The following is a 15,000-nucleotide window of genomic DNA, read 5'->3' as shown; positions in this document are numbered from 1 at the left end:
TTTGTTCATTTATTAATCTTCCTGTTCTGTCAGTTATTGAGATGCATGTCCCCCTGGGGGCTAATGTAAGAAGCCAAGAGTCATCAATCACACTATCGTGCTATTGTGTTTTTCTTGTGTGATTGAGTGACCTATAATATTAGTCTTGTGTCTTTAGTCTTTGTTAATTTAATAAATGTCTGGGATTCTAAATTGTTAACTGTCATTGAATGCGATTCATTGAAAAAAAGAGCAGATGTAACGTAACTAAAACCTGAGGTGATTTTTTTACATTTCCTTCTCAACTGAAACTGAACCTTGAAACTTGAAACAATGACAGCGGAAACATTTGATAATGTTTCATTAAAGAGCCTTGCTCTACTGTAGTAGCAACATCTCAATGTGAAGCTACTAAAGTATTCAATAATCAGAAAACAAATATCCTAGCCTCCTCCTCCTGTTTGATATGAGGATGAAAATGCATTGCATGGGGAAACTCAGAAACAAAGGTCTGGAAGTAATGAAACAACACTGGGTGCCGGAGTACCTCTAGCCTCAACTCCCAGTCAATAACCTGAGTCAGCTCATTTGGATGTGCAGACTGTGGAGGCAACACATCTGGAAGCCCCTATCAACTCCACCGTAACTGCTGAGTGGAGGGGATACTTTGGGGAGATGGTATTTATCCTGTGTGTTTAGTGGCCATAAACACTTCTCTAACTGTGCAGTGTGGGCTGTGGTCGCTCCCCCAACACCATCCAAAATGGCACTCTATTCCATATATAGTGCACTATTTTGACCAGATCCCTATAGGCTCTGGTCAAAAGTAGTGCACTATAATGGGAATAGGATGCCATTTTGGATACATCCCATGTGTTTTAGCAGCCTAGTCATTAGGCTAAATGAGCAGGAGATTGAGATGGACTTCAGCTCAGCTGTTACAGTACAACACCGCCGTTACGTGTGACTGAGAGCTATGATGATGACTAGTGGATGTAAGCAGACCATTTCCATAAGGAAAGTAATCTAGCTACCTATTAGACCACACATAATGTGCTTGTACTGCGAAAGCAAACCGTGCTATATGATGGCATTCACTTCACACGTAATAAGAATAACCATTAGGTTTGTTTTCTGCATTAGATATTCCCCCAAGTCTGTAATGTATTTGTTTTGATGTTGAAAAACACCCATAATGTAGATATATGTGCTATTGTATCTCTCTGACAGCTCGGAAGAGAGGCTTATACAGATGTAGGATCTTAATTTGAGCCAGTTTGCTACAGAAGGAAAATCATGTGAATTATTATGTGGATTATAATTTTTGTATTTTTTTAAATGTAGGGCTTGATACATTTTTCACTAGGGCTAACCAAGTCTGACATTTTTAAGTGGAAACTACAAACTTTAGAAGCCTTTGTAAACATCATATACACTACAACTTTGCATTTCCTGCTATGCAGAAAATTCATGCAACAACAGGATGATCAAATTAAGATACAGCATCTGTAACAATTAAGAAACAAGAGATTATCTGAATTAATCTTACAGACTAGGACAGTAGGCTACACTATGTCTGCTATTTCTGTCTTAATAATAGATTTGCAATTGTAATAAATGGAATGACCTGTGATAGTATTCTGAAACAATTTGTGTGTTTTGATAGCAAAAAGAAAGTTAATTATCCATATCAAAAGTAGTTGTGCAAGCAAACACCACATCCCAGAAGTACACGGTTATGAGGAAGTGATGTTCCCATCATGACCCTGAAGGCTTCTGAGTAACTTACGGCTGAGGGCAGGAGAGAGTAGCATAGAGAGGAGGGCCATGCAGGTAGAGGAGTACAGCAACATTGCTGGGTGCCATGGTTGCTTCCTAAGGGAAGAGAGAAAGAGACAAAGAGAAAGGGAGAGAGAGGAGAGAGAGATGGCGAAAGAGAGAGAGAGAGAAAGAGAGAGAGAGAGGACAGCTGGGTCAGTGATCTGATGTCTTCAGTCATCATGTCTACCATGTCTTTGGCCTGAATTGATAAAGCTTTAGAGTACTGACACATTAAAAGAGATTAAAACTCACATAGACACATCAATATTATCTGACAGAAGTGACATACAGTATGTGACATACTGATCATTACTCTATCAATGACTACAATTAGTTTGATTGATGAAGATCTTATGATAACACAAACACAGAAACCCACACATTTCTCCTTTGACCGGTAATGGGGGAAACTGTGTCATGAGGATGTTCACAAGCAATGTCAGACACGAGTGTACATCTATGTCAGACACGAGTGTACATCTACGTCAGACACGAGTGTACATCTACGCCAGACACGAGTGTACATCTACGCCAGACAAGAGTGTAGATCTATTCCAGACACGAGTGTACATCTACGCCAGACACGAGTGTAGATCTATTCCAGACACAAGTGTACATCTACGCCAGACACGAGTGTAGATCTATTCCAGACACGAGTGTAGATCTATTCCAGACACGAGTGTACATCTACGCCAGACACGAGTGTAGATCTATTCCAGACACGAGTGTAGATCTATTCCAGACACGAGTGTAGATCTATTCCAGAGCACGAGTGTACATTGTCTAATACACTAGCTCAACTCCAGAGTAAGAATACATGTCATTACTAAGTAGGCTTGCAGAAATAGGGAAGTAATAACTACACACAGTAAAGACAGACATTGTGTTGTAGAACGCAGAAACAGTGAAAATGACTGTGGAGAGCCGGCCACTGACCATTGTTGTCATACACAGGCCGACACCATAGGAGGCTGCTCGTAATAATGGCCGGAACGGAGCAAATGTAACGGCAATCTAAACACATGGAAACCATGTGTTTCATGTGTTTTATACCATTCTACCCATTCCTGCCATTACCATGACCATGTCCTCCTCAATTAAGGTGCCACCAACCTCCCGTGGCTTACATATGAATGTGTACTACATAAAGCAACAACATTGTGCTGTGTGTCCTCAGACCGCTCCACAGACAATTCTCTCTCTCTCCCTCCCCTGGCCTTGTTTTCCTCAACCCTCCACAGCCTCTTCTTCTATCAGAAGGCTGACAGGCAGGGTGATATGAAGTGACGGCCGAGGCACCAAGGCAGTGTGTGACGGCAGAGACAGTATGCACAAAGGTATTTTTTAGAAAGAGAGAGGATTGGTGCCTTGTTAAAGCTGAGATCTGCATTAGGGCAAACAGCGCCACTGCCTCTGGTGTCACTTTGTTATTGTTTTGGTTTTGTTTATTAAACGGCAGTGGAGAGCTCCAGCATTAAGAAAAAAAAAATCCCAGTAAGTACTCTGCTGTTCTATCGTGAGTGAAATGATGTTTGTTGTTTGAAGTAACATCTCTGTTGTTGTAATATTTCAAACAAACGTGGCAGTTTCACCACTATGGATTCCAACTTTAAAGAGACATGGAAGACGGGGAGAGAGAGGGGGGTGCTGTCAGAGAAATGACTAATGGCTTACTCAGCAAGGTCCCTACAGAGGAGGGAGGTAAGAGGCAGTTAGCCACCAACATATGCCCTTCACCATGGAGGATGCTGCCCAAATCACTACAGGCTGGCAGCCCTGCATCTCACCATGCCCATCAATCTATCTACCAGCCTGGCAGCCAAGAACAGCCCTGACCTTATATAACCATTATTATGGGGAGGGCTTTCACTGACAGGAACCCTGGACCACGGTACAGTATACCCTCCAACACAAACCGCAAGACTATCTGGATAAGGTAGCTTTTGTTTGCTTTGCTGTAAAATGTACTTGCCCTGCACCTCCATATGTGGCCCCTAGTTGTGCAGAGCAGTTTTAGTTTGAGACATGAAAGTGAGGGGAAGGAGACAGACAGACAGACAGACAGACAGACAGACAGACAGACAGACAGACAGACAGACAGACAGACAGACAGACAGACAGACAGACAGACAGACAGACAGACAGACAGACAGACAGACAGACAGACAGACAGACAGACAGACAGACAGACAGACAGACAGACAGTAACATAGAGCGAGAGAGAATGCAATGTAGCACTAACTGGGGTTAATACACAACAGAGATGTCCTTGTACGTTCCTTCAGTGCTTTTGGGCATTTCAATTTTCATGTGTCCTTACATCCAGTCTGATGCTGTGACATACAGGAAAGGGAAGCTTAGTGTTCTTTGATGCCTTGTGCACCATAGACTCCCAACCCCTGGGGATAAACTGTCACAGCAAACAATAGTATCAAAACGTTTTGACATTGATGGTCTGGGGAAGCTTGACAGCGGTCTTAAGATCAGCTCTTGAGCTGCAGAAAATATCTTTGGAGAAGCAATTGTGTTTGGACTTTTTCCCCACACTATGTAGTCAGACCACAGTTGAAACTATAAAGCAAGCCAACAGGGCAACAACCTCAACAACTCTATTCTCAGGGGAAAATTCTAAATCAATATCCTGCATCAGCCAGATTTTCTAGACTGTACTACTGTGCTGTGAAAGATAGGTTAACGGCATCACCGATAAGAACATAAACATATTTAAGATTGCGCCTCTTTTATCTTCCGCCGAGAGCAATCACAACTCGGTGAACAGTCATCGCTCTCTCTGAGTGAAGAGCACAGTGTGTCATCCCCAGCGTCCAGAGATTGTTTGAATGTTTTCTGGCCTCCTCGCTGTGCCTCTGGTGTCACACATATGGCCTTGTCCCCCAGCGTCACAGAGCCTGGACCGTGTAGCATGCCAGCTCTGCAGCTCTCCTGGCGTGGCTTCTGTTGCTCTCATCTGTCTTAATTACACCAACTGGACCCTCATTCCAGTCTCTGCTGCTCAGCCTTACAAATGAAACCCTGCGGTATCAATAACTTTAATTACTATGTTAATCATTTGGTAGCATTCCCCAGACAAATTTGTATGGCTATGAAAGTAAAAAGTGTGTGTGTGTGTGTGTGTGTGTGTCACTTTCATTGCCACAGGGGGTCAAAAGGTGACAGGCCAGCATGCATGCATTGACACACACACAGGCAAGCAGACACACACACACACACCACATGACACTGTCTGTGTGACAGGGGCTATTCGAGAGGCCAGATGGATTTTTGAAGGAGCTTTAAACCATGACAAAGACACAGTTAACCAGCCCACTGGAGAGGTAAGGAGGAGAGGAAGCATTCTTAAGGCTAAACAGCTTTATTTGTCCTATGTTCGAATGCCCACAAAACAAGGTTTACAGTCTGCGCATGCGCGCGCGCGCGTGTGTGTGTGTGTGTGTGTGTGTGTGTGTGTGTGTGTGTGTGTGTGTGTGTGTGTGTGCATGAGTGTGGGCCAGATTATAAAGCTGTGCTATCTCAGTCTTGGCCTGTGGCCACGGAGCTTATATAATCCATGCCGAGCGAAATATTATAATGGTACCAGCCCACAACATCACTGGCTAATTTCAAGGCTGTATAAATTCAAGCATGAGTATTTTCAGTTTCTAATAAAAAGTACTGTATGTGTAAGGTTTTTGTTCTTATATAATGTTCTTTCGTCATTATTCGAGAGCGAGTCAATGGTTCAGGGGAATCTGATACTAGAAATCTGATGATTTACCTTTCTTTATTTTATCTATCCGTGATGAAAAGAGTGGATTCCTAAAGAGTAATGTTTCCCCAAATCTCTCCTCTAGTACCCCAAGCCATACTATTTATTTGATTTATTCGAGTTGTAGCACCTTTATTTACAGTATTTGAATCACATCATTAGGCTCTGGAATGCATCAGATAAGTGGAATGGCTGAGGATTCTAGGGGACATTGTTTGGGAAACACCTGCTACAGAGAGAATGTCATACTGTTTCATCATTTCTTGACTAGCAAGTCCTCAGACTAGAAATATATTACGTCAAGGCAACAGTAAGCCTGACTAAACTCTGGACCTCGTGATTTTCCCACAGTAAGGTCACACTCAAGTGGATCACAATAATGTGCCAATCCACCCAGATATTACCACTTCAACATGTAAATAACTACACAACACATGTATCATTCAAAAAGCTCTTACCTTGTCAAGACAGCACAGTGGTGCTCCATGTTTTGCTCCCGTCTAGGTGTGATGGGCGACGCAGGGCTTTAAGAGCAGACAGACAGACAGACAGACAGACAGACAGACAGACAGACAGACGGATAGCAGTGAGTGAGGTATAGGAGCAAAAGGAGCCACAGACATGAATCTTAGGTTAGTTCCCCCTGAAGTTCAGTCCTGGTGCTGGGAGAGCATGGTGAGGACTGACTGGTGGGACCAGGGCTGGGGATGCTCAAACTGGGGCCTGAAGACACATAAAACCTGCTTCAATGGGTTCCCATTGGACAGGAGCTGTTGAGGAGGTGGTGACTAGGTTTTATTACAAACACTTAAAAGACATGTTGGAGGCCTCTAGGCCTTTCCTCCCTCCTGTTACACCTTATCTTCTCCTCCCCCTCTCTCTCTTTCTCTCTCTCTCTCCTTCACTGTGCCCCATAATGATATGTGTTGGCTGTGTGTAATTCTGTTAATAATTATGTTGCAGGTTAGGAATAGAGATGCCGTAGGAGAGTGTAGAGTGATGGAGGAACAAGGATTTCCTAATCGTGTAGGTCCTTTACTGTACCCGGAGAATTCCTTTGTAGTGTTGAGGTGAAGAAAGATCCATTTTTTTATTAAAAGGTCCTGGTCCACAAAGACAGGGTTGTTTGCTTGTACAGTACGTCTTACGTGACGGAGTGTGTGATTGGCTTTTTAGATGACTTGGTGTTAGATATACTCAGGGTTGGGTAGGCTACTTTCTAAATGTAATCTGTTGTAAAATTGTAATCAGTAACATAACTTTTGGATTACCCCAAACTCAGTAGCATAATCTGATTACATTCTGTTACTTTTAGATTACTTTCCCCTTAAGAGTCATTAGAAGAAGGCAAAATGTATGTTACCAATTGAACAACATCTACTGCAGGATAAATAAATGTTGAAGTTTACATAGCTGGCCATATATGGATGTACAATTTTACTTTATGGGTTGGTTATGTAGGCTTCTTCCTACCTATCGCTTTCTACTACATACAGTTGAAGTGGGAAGTTTACATACACTTAGGTTGGAGTCATTAAAAGTCATTTCTCAACCACTCCACACATTTCTTGTTAACAAACTATAGTTTTGGTAAGTCGGTTAGGACATCTACTTTGTGCATGACAAAAGTAATTTTTCCAACAATTTTTTTAAACAGATTATTTCACTTATAATTCACTGTTTCACAATTCCAGTGGGTCAGAAGTTTACATACACTAAGTTGACTGTGCCTTTAAACAGCTTGGAAAATTCCAGAAAATGATGCCATGGCTTTAAAAGCTTATGATAGACTAATTGACATCATTTGAGTCAATTGGAGGTGTACCTGTGGATGTATTTCAAGGCCTACCTTCAAACTTAGTGCCTCTTTGCTTGACATCATGGGAAAATCAAAAGAAATCAGCCAAAACGTCAGAATAAAAACTGTAGACCTCCACAAGTCTGGTTCATCCTTGGGAGCAATTTCCAAACACCTGAAGGTACCACGTTCATCTGTACAAACAATAGTACGCAAGTATAAACACCTTGGGACCACACAGCAGTCATGCCGCTCAGGAAGGAGACGTGTCTCCTAGAGATGAACATACTTTGGTGCAAAAAGTGCAAATCAATCCCAGAACAACAGCAAAGGACCTTGTGAAGATGCTGGAGGAAACAGGTACAAAGTATCTATTTCCACAGTAAAACGAGTCCTATATCGACATAACCTGAAAGGCCGCTCAACAAGGAGAGGCCACTGCTCCAAAAACCGCCAAAAAAAGACAGACTACGGTTTGCAATTGCACATGGGGACAAAGATCGTACTTTTTGGAGAAATGTCCTCTGGTCTGATTAAACAAAAATTGAACTGTTTGGACATAATGACCATCGTTACGTTTGGAGTAAAAAGGGGGAGGCTTGCAAGCCGAAGAACACCATCCCCAACCGTGAAGCACGGGGGTGGCAGCATCATGTTGTGTGGGTGCTTTACTGCAGGAGGGACTGGTGCACTTCACAAAATAGATGGCATCATGAGCAAGAAAATTATGTGGATATATTGAAGCAAAATCTCAAGACATCAGTCAGGAAGTTAAAGCTTTGTCGCAAATGGGTCTTCCAAATGGACAATGACCCCAAGCATACTTCCAAAGTTGTGGCAAAATGGCTTAATGACAACAAAGTCAAGGTATTGGAGTGGCCATCACAAAGCCCTGACCTCACACCTATAGAAAATTTGTTGGCAGAACTGAAAAAGCATGTGCGAGCAAGGAGGCCTTCAAACCTGACTCAATTACACCAGCTCTGTCAGGAGGACTAGGCCAAAATTCCCCCAACTTGTTGTGGGAAGTTTGTGGAAGGCTACTTGAAACGTTTGACCCAAGTTAAACAATTTAAAGGCAATGCTACCAAATACTAATTGAGTGTATGTAAACTTCTGAACCACTGGGAATGTGATAAAATAAATAAAAGCTGATATAAATCAATCTGTCTACTATTATTCTGACATTTCACATTCTTAACATAAAGTGGTGATCCAAACTGACCTAAGACAGGGCATTTTTTCTAGGATTAAATGTCAGGAATTGTGAAAAACTGAGTTGAAATGTATTTGGCTTAGGCGTATGTAAACTTCCGACTTCAACTGTAAATGGTTAACTTATATGACCAATTTCCACTTGAAGCAGAAATCCTATGTACCATCTCTGAATGTGCAAGATACAAGTTTTGCATTTTAGGCAGAAATCCTATACAACATTTTAGTATGCTCAAGATACCAATACATCTGTTATAGCCTAGTGTAGGAACTGTGAGCTATGAGTAGCCTGGCCCTACATAGTAAAGGAACTAATATGCAGCCAGTCAGTCTCAATGTCAGCTCTGATGATGGTCTTGCTAAACGCAGGACTTCTGTTTGAGAGAGAAACACATATTTCACTCCGCAGGTCCTAACAGCACATACAGATAACTATATAGATGACTACAGGAAGTGTTTATACCTTTACCAGATGGTTCTAGATGCTTCTGGTCACATGACTCTGTCTACACACCTGCAATCCCTCTTCTGTCAGACGCATGGGGATAATGATGGGTAGAACCTGGGCTCTAAGATAAGGCTTTATACTACAGAGAGGAGAGAGAGAGAGAGAGAGAGAGAGAGAGAGAGAGAGAGAGTGAGAGAGAGAGAGAGAGAGAGAGAGGATGGAGAAGAGTAACTATGAAAGTGAAAATGAGTTGCACAATAGCCTGCTGACCTACAGATGTTGAGCCGCTGGGGAATGTTATTACTGGTACCGGACATAACTCCTTGACTCTGAGGAACCTGTCATGTGACGTCAAAACGTCAGTAGGCTATACCTGTGTAGGCATCAGATCATGAAATAAACCCTGAGCGTGATAAAATATATATCTCTGCCTGTTTATGAGTGCTCCAACCTGTTAACCAGGAATTTGAAGTTTTTCTTTGGTAAACCCTATCACTAGATTACTGTCATTGTTGTGGAACACCCCTCTTACTTCTTGTGTTTACTGAACTCATAACTCCATGACTCCATATTTTGCTTCTCAATCCCATAATAGTCTAGTTGTTGTAGAATACACCAAACTAAGAAATGCTAACAATCTAATGACTGTAAACATAGCCTACTGTATTTGTGTTGATAGTGATGGTGAAAGTTGTCAGGTGGACTCTTTCAGTGTTTCATTTCTCAGCCGGCGTTGACGTCAGCCCGTCAATTGTAAGCACAGTGCACAAGCATGCAGCAGCCACGGCAGGATACTGGCACAACCTGTGCACGCTGACTGTTAATATTCTCCCGAAACGATGTGTCAACCACCAGACAGAGGATAAACACGAAGCTAAACCACGAGACAGGCCAGGCGCACCACTTAGACAAATTGAACATTACTATCATGATGGGGGAAACGTAAGCTAAGCTAGGAGGCTGACTTCTAGTGTTTTGCACTGCAGAAGGAGAGGATACAGGGGCTGAATGGATAACCATGGCAACAGCAGCAGCAGCAGGAGAAGCGGTGAGCAGCAGCTTACAACAGCGATATAACCACTGAACACAGACAAGGCATCGTACCTCCGTAGATCTGAAAGGCAAGGGTCGCTGTAGGTTGTGAAGCCAAAGCCTTCTGGATATTAAACAGTGGTGGACACTGGTTATTGCGTGGGGATTCGCAGCGCATCAGTGAGCAAGGTAAGGTTTGTTACATTGTAGCTAGCATCCTCATTGTCCATCACAGTGCAGTGGGACAGACAGAGAATATAACGGGCCGGCTGTTGCTTGCTGCTGTATTGTGAAACTGAGAATGTTTTGACAAGGTTGTAACAGACCTGTCCGCTACATTGTTGCCAACGAGCCAGCTCATAATTTAGTTGCGGTTAAAAGGTTGATGAGTCTATAATAGCAGCGTTGGCGATAACAGCATCACTAAAATACCAACAGTAGAACGTTGTGTCTGCCTCGCGCACGCACGCACGCACTCACACACACACACACACGCACACACGCACACACACAGAGCAAATCATTTTATGGAAAACATTTGGCAAACCCCCATAGCTGCTTAGTGGAGGGCAGGTGCTTTGTCTGCTGCACACTGCATGCAGCTGTCCGCTTGGTGAACAGTTTACTTTCCTAGCACCTCAGCAGACCCCTACAGCAGATTCCTGAAGTGATAAAACAAGGCTTTTCCAGCTGACTTCAACCCTCCCAGGTCCATCCGCTCCGGGCAAAATGTAGTCAGACCACATGGGACTTCCGTGTGAAGACAGCATTGATGTTTCACACAATCTGCTGTTAGACAGATCTTATTCCACCTCCATCAACCCTCCAACCGCTGTACCAACAGCACACAGGCCACAGCAATGTTATGTTCCTTGGCTAGTTGGATGACTTGACGGGGTGAATTACTATGATATATTATATTGGAGCCTTTGGAGAAATGTTACACGTTGTTATCAGCACGGAACAGAACTGCAAGTTCAGTAAGTCACTGCAACCCCCACCCACTCTCCACCCTTCCAGAAATGTGTGTGTGACTGTGATCTAAACTAGTATTTCTACAGTAGCTAATGTCCTGAGAAGAACTTGGCCCAGAGTTCACTATCACAGGATTTACATAATCTTCTCTCTCCTTTACACAGTCAGTTATGCTCTCCCTGTATCACATATTTTTGCTGCACCTCCCTTCCTTACATGGTGCTTTATTCCTAGGGATTGTGACTTTTAAGAAGCGGGTAGTTCACACTTCTCATATAGCCTAGTTCCAGTCGGTGCATGGAGGGACAGATCAGTGTACAAGTCCAGCATAGGCCTACTGCTGTTCTTGTAACTCAACAATACCGTTAGGCTAATTTGTCTTTAAACCAAGAAAATAGCCATTTAATTTATTGTGTGGCATAGAGTATAAGGATACCAGTGTGCTGGAGTGTCTATTCTGTGGGATGATGTTGTTGTATTCCAGTATGTTCTATTTATTTGTAGGGACGGTGTGTTTGCCTTTTATTCTAGTCTGCTTCATGAGATGGAGGTTCATTATGAAGTGAGTGTGTGAGATTAATTTCCTGTCATGTGACGATGTTGTGTAAACATTCAGCCGGTTGTCATGACACTGTGACTGTCCTAGGATTACGCCTACGCTTGGCCAGTTGTCTCAGTTATGCCTCTCCAAATGCTCACTCCAAATATAGGCAAGAAGCGACAGTAGGCTGCCATACTCTGAATAATGTCCCCCTCTGATCCTGAGATATTTGGTTATACTCTCAGAAGGAGAAAAATAGAAGGTAGCCTACCTGCAGACTGCAGGTAGGAAATTCTGTGGTGAAAAATAACATTTGAATCCATATTATTGTGCTGACCTTCATTTTTCTAGACTATTTCAGGTCTACGAACTACTCGTAGGCTAATGTACGAATACTACGAGTGTACTGGGTTTTGTCCTTATTTCAGTAACTGAAATGTCAGTCTATTTGCCAGCTGAACATACAAGCCAGGTCAGTGAGAGAAGAGCCAGGGGCTTGTTGTGCTTGCTGTGGTTGAGAGATTAGTGGTGACCAACTCAAGTCCCCCATAGAGCACGACCGTATAACCTGTAATAGCCTCATAGAGCTCCAGCCTCAGTAGTGTAACCTGTAATAGCCTCATAGAGCTCCAGCCTCAGTACTGTAACCTGTAATAGCCTCATAGAGCCCCAGCCTCAGTAGTGTAACCTGTAATAGCCTCATAGAGCTCCAGCCTCAGTACTGTAACCTGTAATAGCCTCATAGAGCCCCAGCCTCAGTAGTGTAACCTGTAATAGCCTCATAGAGCTCCAGCCTCAGTACTGTAACCTGTACTAGCCTCATAGAGCCCCAGCCTCAGTAGTGTAACCTGTAATAGCATCATAGAGCTCCAGCCTCAGTACTGTAACCTGTAATAGCCTCATAGAGCTCCAGCCTCAGTAGTGTAACCTGTAATAGCCTCATAGAGCTCCAGCCTCAGTAGTGTAACCTGTAATAGCCTCATAGAGCCCCAGCCTCAGTAGTGTAACCTGTAATAGCCTCATAGAGCTCCAGCCTCAGTACTGTAACCTGTAATAGCCTCATAGAGCTCCAGCCTCAGTAGTGTAACCTGCAATAGCCTCATAGAGCTCCAGTCTCAGTAGTGTAACCTGTAATAGCCTCATAGAGCCCCAGCCTCAGTACTGTAACCTGTAATAGCCTCATAGAGCTCCAGCCTCAGTACTGTAACCTGTAATAGCCTCATAGAGCTCCAGCCTCAGTACTGTAACCTGTAATAGCCTCATAGAGCTCCAGCCTCAGTAGTGTAACCTGTAATAGCCTCATAGAGCTCCAGCCTCAGTAGTGTAACCTGTAATAGCCTCATAGAGCCTCAGCCTCAGTACTGTACCTGTAATAGCCTCATAGAGCCCCAGCCTCAGTACTGTACCTGTAATAGCCTCATAGAGCCCCAGCCTCAGTAGTGTTATAGTACTCTGCATTAAATAGTCATCTGAAAGTGTGTCTTTAACCCAAGCAGGTGGCACTTTGTCATGATTAGGGTTTAATGATTTTTACCTACAGGCTCATCAGAACAGCAGCATATGGCCACAAGCAGCAGCACATTGAAGGGTCTATTGTAATTGGACTTCAGAGCATCCCCATCAGCTACTAGCATGGTAGATGATGAAGAGCATTTTAGGGCTGAACCCATTTAGTCGACTGGTCGATTGTTTGGTCAATAGGCTGTAGGTCGACCGAGATTTCTTTAGTCGAGCAGTAACAAATAAAAACATGAAAATCATGGTATACAAGACACCTGTCTTATTGGTGCCTGTCTGAGTGGACTGATCCATTTTGGAGGCTGTGGGGATGGCACAGTCCATCAGTCTAAGACATGTGGTACTGAAATTGTATATGGTTAAACTATGTAAGAACAATGGTGCAAAGCAAAAAAAAAAGATATTATTATAAAACAAATGCACTTTCTCCTGCGTTGGATAGCGGTCGCTGTCCGCGGTTCTGAAACACATCAGTGCACTGTTGAATTGGTACCTTTTCCTAGACCATGTTGCTATGTGCATAATGGCAAAGTTTACCAGCATATTGGGGTTGAGAGCAGAGGCAGCAGCAGAATGAGGAGATGAGAAAATAGCCTTATTGCCTAAGAAAAGTGAGGAGAGAGGAAACCACATAATGAAACCCCATAGCATAGGATATGCTATAGGTCAGGCCCTATTGGTCCCGTGCATCCGATGCGTACATGTGTCACGTAAAGAGAGCAAGGGTTGAGGGAATAGGGAATGTTTTTCCTAAACAAATGAGGGAGTTTGGTAACAGAATGGCTGTAATTATGTTGCAGCTTAAGCAACATGGACAGCGCGATAAACACTTTGATGTTCTGTGGTGGTCGCTGCAGCAGGGAGAAGAGAGAAACAACGGGTGCTTGTCACAGTCACTTGCTGTCTTTTTATTACACGGCGCAGCGAGTCTGAGCCCGGCCTGGCACAATCAAATAAATTGCTGGTCAGACTCCCTCTAGTCATCTGTGTGTCTTAATTATTTAATCAAACAGTGTGCTTGAAGCATCAGATAAGCTTAGTGAATATAGTTGATTTGATTAAAACCCATAGGATGTATCTATATGTGGAAAAATACACGTTTAAAAATTCAGACCAATTGATTGGTCGAAAGAACAGAAGACTCTTGGTCGACCAAGATTTGTTTTAGTCGGGGACAGACCTAGAACATATCATACTGGACAACAATCTCCAGGTCTCAGTATTCTGTCTAGACTTCATCTGTCTTAACACTTGAATTACAGTGTAAGTGGGAGGTCTCTTTGAATCACAGAGGATCTGAGTTTTAGACGTAGCAACAACCTATCTGGCTTATCTTGTACATACAGTAAGAGTCATTTAACTGACTATAGAGAACATTTTGATTAAACTGAGAGATCCGGTGAGACAAAGCCACAGCAGTTGACCCAGCCTGAGGAGAGTAGGTCAGGGACAATGTGTAGCTGGAGCAGTGTAGGTCAGGGACAATGTGTAGCTGGAGCAGTGTAGGTGAGGGACAATGTGTAGCTGGAGCAGTGTAGGTCAGGGACAATGTGTAGCTGGAGCAGTGTAGGTGAGGGACAATGTGTAGCTGGAGCAGTGTAGGTCAGGGACAATGTGTAGCTGGAGCAATGTAGGTCAGGGACAATGTGTAGCTGGAGCAGTGTAGGTGAGGGACAATGTGTAGCTGGAGCAGTGTAGGTCAGGGACAATGTGTAGCTGGAGCAGTGTAGGTCAGGGACAATGTGTAGCTGGAGCAGTGTAGGTCAGGGACAATGTGTAGCTGGAGCAGTGTAGGTGAGGGACAATGTGTAGCTGGAGCAGTGTAGGTCAGGGACAATGTGTAGCTGGAGCAGTGTAGGTCAGGGACAATGTGTAGCTGGAGCAATGTAGGTCAGGGACAATGTGTA

At 43.4% G+C, this 15,000-nt stretch overlaps 2 protein-coding genes across 3 annotated transcripts in view; one reads left to right on the top strand and one right to left on the bottom strand.

The window, feature by feature from the left end:
- LOC106588621 (uncharacterized) overlaps window positions 1-6,339 on the bottom strand; it is a 28,063-nt gene extending 21,724 nt beyond the window's left edge. Inside the window, exons 1-2 of one of the 2 annotated variants that reach the window (XM_014177787.3) lie at window positions 6,025-6,339; window positions 1,769-1,854 (exon numbers count right to left, since the gene is read on the bottom strand). In XM_014177787.3, the coding sequence (XP_014033262.2) occupies window positions 1,769-1,854; window positions 6,025-6,053 (115 nt within the window). In that variant the 5' untranslated portion in view covers window positions 6,054-6,339. The remainder of the gene's footprint in view (window positions 1-1,768; window positions 1,855-6,024) is intronic. The other variant, XM_014177788.3, reaches the window with a different exon arrangement.
- A 3,435-nt stretch (window positions 6,340-9,774) lies between these two features.
- Window positions 9,775-15,000, top strand: part of LOC106588622 (protein FAM135B) — a 51,017-nt gene continuing 45,791 nt past the window's right edge. The window contains exon 1 of the mRNA XM_014177789.3: window positions 9,775-10,248. The gene's annotated coding sequence lies outside the window, so the exon portion shown is untranslated. The remainder of the gene's footprint in view (window positions 10,249-15,000) is intronic.

This window comes from Salmo salar, chromosome 27 (genome assembly GCF_965601325.2).
Source record: "Salmo salar chromosome 27, fSalSal1, whole genome shotgun sequence".
Taxonomy (NCBI): domain Eukaryota; kingdom Metazoa; phylum Chordata; class Actinopteri; order Salmoniformes; family Salmonidae; genus Salmo; species Salmo salar.
This window is presented reverse-complemented; position numbering and strand designations above follow the sequence as displayed.